Consider the following 6,933-nt stretch of genomic DNA (forward strand, 5'->3'; position numbering starts at 1 on the left):
AAAAAAAAAAAAAAAAAAAAGCACTGCTAGAAATAGAGGGCCATTTCATAATAATAAAGGGTTCAACTCATCAGAAAGGTATAACAATTCTAAATTTTGGTGTACCTAATAATACAGCCTCAAAATAAGTAGAGCAAATTTTGCACAATTACAAGGAGAAATGGACAAATCTATCGTAGTGGAGAGCTTGATATCTCTTAATTGATAAATCAAACAGACTAAAAATCAGGATATAGAAGATTTGAAGAACACAATCAACAATCATTATTTAATAGATATCTATACAAACTGGTCTCAATAATTGGAGAATCAGCCAGGCATAGTGGCTCATGTCTGTAGTCCCAGGACTTTGGGAGGCCAAGGTGGGAGGATTACCTGAGGTCACGACTTCGAGGCTGCAGTGAGCCATGACTGTACCGCTGCATTCCAGCCTGGCTGACAGAGTGAGAACTCAATAAAATAAAATAAAATAAAATAAAATAAAACAAAATAAAATAAAATAATTGAAGCATAACCATATTTTTCAAGCACACATAGAAAATTGTTGGACCATGTAGGAAAAGGAAAGTTGATGACTATGTAAAGGCCATAAATTTGCCTCAAAAATGCCAAAGGAAGATATTCATACCACATTTTCTGATCACAATGATAACTCTACAGGCAAAGTAGACTTTATGGCAAGAAGCAATAGTAAAGGTAAAGGGTGACATTTCATAATGATAAAAGGATCAATGCACAGAAAGTTATAACAGTTCTAAATCTGTAGGCACTAAATAATATAGCTACAAAATCCATAAAGAAAATGGACAGAACCATAGGAGAAACACATAAATCCACAGCCCTGGTGGGAGATCTTGACTTACTTCTTTCAGAAACTGATAATGCAAACAGACCAAAAAATCCATAAAGAGGTGCATTTGAATGCTTTTAACAGACAGCGACAAAACAGAATTAGTAAAAGCCCAAATGTTTGAAAATTTGGCAATACAATTCTAAATAACTAATGGATCAAAGAAGAAATCAGAGGAATTTTTTTTTTTTTTTTTTTGAGATGGAGTTTTGCTCTGTTGCCCAGGCTGGAGTGCAATGGCAAGATATCGGCTCACTGCAACCTCCGCCTCCCAGGTTCAAGCGATTCTCGTGCCTCAGCCTCCTGAGTAGCTGGGACTACAGACGCCCGCCACCACGCCCGGCTAATTTTTTTGTGTTTTTAGTAGAGATGGGGTTTTGTAATGTTGGCCAGGCTGGTCTCAAACTCCTGACCTCAGGTGATCTGCCCGCCTCAGCCTCCCAAAGTGTTGGGATTACAGTCCCGAGCCACCGCACCTGGCTGAGAATATTTTTTAACTGAATAAATAGAAAATGTGACATTAAACTTCTTTAGGACACTAAACACATGTGCACACAGAAAACATACTAATGAAACTTCTCAGATGGTGGAAGGAAGTGAAATTGGTGAGACCTGTTAGTGCAAGTAACGATCTTGGATCTATTTGAAATTATTTGGCTACATGAGCTGTGTGTTTTAAAATGGCACACTATTCTGGGGCCGATCTGCTAGGTCATGGTTCTTCAAGCATTACTTTTTTTTTTTTCCCCGAGACGCAGTCTTGCTCTGTCGCCCAGGCTGGAGTGCAGCTCACTGCAAGCTCCACCTCCCGGGTTCACGCCATTCTCCTGCCTCAGCCTCCCAAGTAGCTGGGACTACAGGCACCCGCCACCACGCCCGGCTAATTGTTTGTATTTTTAGTAGAGATGGGGTTACACCGTGTTAGCCAGGATGGTCTTGATCTCTTGACCTCGTGATCGCCCCGCCTCGGCCTCCCAAAGTGCTAGGATTATAGGCGTGAGCCACCGCGCCTGTCCCAAGCATTACTTTTTAACTTAGGTAATAATGTCTTTAACATTAATTGGGCTCTTCCACCAAACTGAGCTCTGCAATAGGACGAACTCTATTTTGTCCCAAGCCGTATCCCTGGCAACCGGCAAGCACAGTGCTTGGCATACATTGTAGAAGCCTAATAAATATTTGCTGAATAATAAAAAGCATGTAGAACTACACGTAAGACATTGTGCCAATAAGGAAACTGAGGCGTGGAGAAGTAACTTACCCAGGATCACATAGCTGAGAGCTGGGGAACCAGCCTGGCCGACTCCAGAGCCCAGTCTTTCAACTCTGCAGTGGGCCAGCTTCTCAGTGAGTGAACAGAGCCAGAGTGCAGAGGGCCCTGGGGCGATTTTTAACAGTTTTGAACATATTCTCCCTGGCATTGGGGAGATTTTGAAAGCCCTTTAAAGGCCTCATCCTTTTTCTTGTGCTTGTTATGTTTTCCCTACCCTCAGCTGTGGGAGACCATTGAGCAGGAGATTCGAGACATGGGCCTGCAAAGCACACCGTTCACCCTCACCAAGGTTTTCCAGTTGTATGAAACCAAGAACTCCCGCCACTCCACCATGATTGTGGGCTGCACGGGCAGTGGCAAGACGGCCTCATGGCGCATCCTGCAGGCCTCCCTGTCCTCTCTGTGCCGCGCTGGAGACCCTAACTTCAACCTTGTTAGAGTACGGGGCTGGGACAGTGGAGTCAGTGGCAGAGACTTGAGTAGTAAAAAGACAGTGGAGGGTGGGGGCCAGGGAGAACCTTGCAACGCCAGGAAGGCTGTACCTGGGTCCACGGAGGCCTGGAGCGATGAGAGAAGGGGCAAATGCACGTACCTAAGAGGGGTCTGGAAATAAAGGGGGGTTTTTGTCTATCAGCTAAAACCCCTTCTGGTGTCACTTTCAGGAGTTCCCTTTGAACCCCAAGGCACTGTCTCTAGGGGAACTGTATGGGGAATATGACCTCAGCAGCAATGAATGGACAGATGGCATCTTGTCCAGTGTCATGCGGACGGCATGTGCAGGTATCCAAAGGATTGTGGGGTGGGGAGAGCAGACGCCTGAGTCTCCTAAGGAGGCGGGGAGTCTGGGGATAGGAAGTTCCAAGTTGGGAGAGAAATGCCTGGAGAATGCTGAAGTACAAGGACGTGTAGGCTTGCGTCTCCGAGGAGCGTGAGCGGAGGGCGCAAGGTGAGCGGCTCCCTGATTTCTTCATCACCCACCGTCTACTCAGATGAGAAACCGGATGAGAAGTGGATCCTGTTCGACGGCCCCGTGGACACGCTGTGGATCGAGAGCATGAACTCCGTCATGGATGATAACAAGGTGTTGACCCTCATCAACGGCGAGCGCATCGCGATGCCCGAGCAGGTCAGGGATGTGGCTGACTCCCGAGGGCCCGCAGAGGCAGGCACCGGAGGGCATGGGCCGGGGCTGGGGAGGACAGCCAGGAATCTCAGAGCAGGGCAGGTCTGCGGGAGAGAGCTGAAAGGAGGATGCCTGGATTCGGGGAAACCTGCAGTTGAAGAAAAAATGCTTTGCCTACCATGGCTGTCGAGAACAATGATAAGAAAAACACTCTGTGCTGTAAGCACTGTGTAGGCTCGGGCAGCCCTCCTCAGCTCGTTCCCACGGACGCATGAGGCAGGACCCTCATTTGTGCACCCAGGGGTATGAATTCATGGACTGGCAAGCACACCTCTTCCACCCACTCCAACAATGCGAGCAAGAGAGTGATTTTTCATAAGGACAACCTTGAATAAGCTCTAGTTTCTTTTAAAGCAAACTGGACTGGGCCAGGTGGCTCATGCCTGTAATCCAAGCATTTGGGAGGGAGGTCAAGGTGGGCAGATCACTTGAGGTCAGAAGTTTAAGACCAGCCTGGCCAACAGGGTGAAACCCCGTCTCTACTAAAAAATACAAAAGTTAGCTGGGTGTGGTGTTGTGCACCTTTAGTCCCAGGTACTCTGGAGACTGAGGTGGGAGGATTGCTTGAACCTGAGAGGCAGAGGTTGCGGTGAGCCAAGATCATGCCACTGCACTCCAGCTTGGGTGACAGAGCAAGACTCTGTCTCAAAAAAACAAAAACAAATCGTTTGTGAACTTGTAGCATCCGAGTTCTGGGTGTTTTATTATTCCTGAAGGTGGGGGATGCAGAGAGAGATGAAGTTCTGACAAGCGTATATCCTTAGGTGTCTCTTCTGTTCGAAGTGGAGAACCTGGCAGTGGCCTCTCCAGCCACCGTATCCCGCTGCGGGATGGTCTACACTGACTACGCTGACCTGGGCTGGAAGCCCTATGTTCAGTCGTGGCTGGAGAAGAGGCCAAAGGTATGAAGGGAACCGAGGAGAGGGAAAGTAACCAGGGTGGCTCCAGCACACAAGGGTGAATGAAGACTCCCTTCTTATTCAACTCCAGGCTGAGGTGGAGCCCCTTCAACGCATGTTCGAAAAGTTCATCAACAAGATGCTGGCCTTTAAGAAGGACAACTGCAAGGAGCTGGTGCCCCTGCCTGAGTACAGTGGTATCATCTCCCTCTGCAAGCTGTATTCGGCCCTGGCCACGCCAGAGAATGGGGTAAGGGGAGGACACAGACCATGGGCAGGGGTAGGGAGGGCTCACAGTCTCACCAGGACAACTTCTGGGAAACGGTGTGTCTGAGACAGGTCGAACTCCAGGCTTGAGTGGAGCAGAGACTCCGAGGGGAGGCCTCAACGACCACGGAGGCAGTGAGGGGTGTGTGTGTGCACGTGTGTGTCTGCGTGTGTGTGTGCACGTCTGTGTGTCTGCATGTGTGTGTGTGCACGTGTGTGTTGAGCTGAAAGGTCCGACTAGGGGTTCTGAGTTGAATATGTACACAATGGGGTCTGGCTGTAATTTCCCACCCATGCTTTGGGAGCTGAAAATAGCTCATTCTGCTCCTGACTTCTCCAGCCCTTCAAAATATAAATGTAAGTTTTGGCGTAGATGAGGCCCTGGGACACCATTTCTCCTGGAAGACGCTTTCAGACTATTCTGATGAGAGGACTTTGTAAACATTTCAGATTAATTGATATTTAAGAAGAATTGTGCTCAGTTTAGAAGGACCAAAATTTGATATCTTCTGTTGAGCTTTAATCACTGCCTGTAAATGGTTTGTATTGTTTTTAAAGATGTTGCCAGGTAATTAAACTATTAATACGTCATCAACAACAATTAAGATCTATAGGAACATATGTCATTCCTCGTACAGTTAACGTAAATTAAAAATATGTAGATGGGGCCGGGTGCGGTGGTTCATGCCTGTAATCTCAGCACTTTGGGAGGCCGAGATGGGTGGTCAGGAATTCGAGACCAGCCTGGCCAACATGGTGAAACCTCATCTCTACTAAAAATACAAAATTAACCGGGTGTCGTGGCACACACCTGTAGCCCCAGCTATTTGGGAGGCTGAGGCAGGACAATCGCTTGAACCCAGGAGGCGAAGGCTGCAGTGAGCCGAGATCGCACCACTGCACTCCAGCCTGGGCGAGGCAGAGCAAGACTCCATCTCAAAAAAACAAAACCAAAAAACTGTAGATGGACTTGCCAGGTACCATGTGGGCAGAGGGCAGTTACGAGTATCAGTGGCACACAGGTGCCAAGAAGGACGGGCTGGGTAGGGGAGGCTTCCTGGATGAGCAGAGGGCAAGAGTGGCCTCTGCAGAAGTGCAGACACACAGGAGTCAGGCCTGGAGGGGCGGGCCTAGCTAGTGGTCTGTAGCTGGATATGGTGGGTGGTGTTTGTGTGCAGATGCTCTTCAGTGTGGCAGAGACCCTGAGGAGAGGGCTGGACCATGAGGATGGTGAGATGTGTTGTGTTGTGTGCTGAGAGGAGCCAGAAGCACAGACTAAGGATTCTGGACTGAAAATGGCAGACAATTGATTCTTTTTTTTTTTTTTTGAGATGGAGTCTCGCTCTGTCGCCCAGGCTGGAGTGCAGTGGTGCGATCTCGGCTTACTGCAACCTTCGCCTCCCGGGTTCAAGCAATTCTCCTGCCTCAGCCTCCTGAGTAGCTGGGATTACAGGCGAATGCCACCAAACCTGGCTAATTTTTGTATTTTTAGTGGAGACGGGGTTTCATCATCTTGGCCAGGCTAGTCTCAGACTCCTGACCACAGGTGATCCACCTGTCTCAACCTCCCAAAGTGCTGGGATTACAGGCGTGAGCCACCATGCCCAGCCACAACTAGGAAAGTCCCTTCCCCTTCCTGAGCTTCACGTAGCTTATTTGCAAAAATCAGAAGATTATAAAGGATTAAAGGATTAAAGAAAATAATGCGTGTTAACTGGAGCAGAATAGACAGTGCACACAAGTTCCCTACCCCAGTCTCTTTCCAACCCACACCTTTTCTAGCATCACCCCAGATTGGCCCCATCTGATGGAAAGTTCTGGCCAGAAGCTACAACAGTGTACTCTAGTGCCTTTCTCCCTGCACTCTATTCTGGAGGCCGCCTCACCTAGTGAAACATTTTAAGGAAGGGTGTGTTAATCATGCTTTCTAGCCTTTGTGGCACCTCTCTTGCTCCCAGTGACTCTGCCTTGCACCCCACAGACTGGAGCCTGGGGTTGCTTTGATGAGTTTAACCGCATCAACATCGAGGTGCTGTCAGTGGTGGCCCAGCAGATCCTGTCCATCCTATCTGCCCTGGCTGCTGGCCTCACCCGTTTCCATTTTGACGGCTTTGAAATAAATCTGGTGTGGTCCTGTGGGATCTTCATTACCATGAATCCTGGTAGGTGGCAGGGAGTGGATGGGGTTTCTGGGGTGGGAAGAACTGGGTATTCAGGGGAAATAACTGCATCCTCCTCTTCCCCCTTCCATGCGAACGTATATAGCTAAATGAAGTCTGGTTAAAAATAGCAAAGCGGAGAGAAGGATAAACATAACTTTCTGGGAGAAGGGGAAGCAATCTTACTGTTTTCCCTAAAGGGATTAATAACCATTTTTTTTTTTTTTTTGAGACGGAGTCTTGCTCTTTCACCCAGGCTGGAGCTGGAGTGCAGTGGCTGGATCTCGGCTCACTGCAAGCTC

At 48.3% G+C, this 6,933-nt stretch overlaps 1 protein-coding gene across 1 annotated transcript in view; it reads left to right on the top strand.

The window, feature by feature from the left end:
• DNAH2 (dynein, axonemal, heavy chain 2) overlaps positions 1-6,933 on the top strand; it is a 124,488-nt gene that overhangs the window by 65,978 nt on the left and 51,577 nt on the right. The window contains 5 exon segments of the mRNA XM_011958636.1: positions 2,344-2,562; positions 2,786-2,903; positions 3,113-3,249; positions 4,071-4,208; positions 4,297-4,455. Coding sequence (XP_011814026.1) covers positions 2,344-2,562; positions 2,786-2,903; positions 3,113-3,249; positions 4,071-4,208; positions 4,297-4,455 — 771 coding nt within the window.

The sequence above is a fragment of the Colobus angolensis genome, unplaced genomic scaffold (genome assembly GCF_000951035.1).
Source record: "Colobus angolensis palliatus isolate OR3802 unplaced genomic scaffold, Cang.pa_1.0 Scaffold47, whole genome shotgun sequence".
NCBI lineage: Eukaryota > Metazoa > Chordata > Mammalia > Primates > Cercopithecidae > Colobus > Colobus angolensis.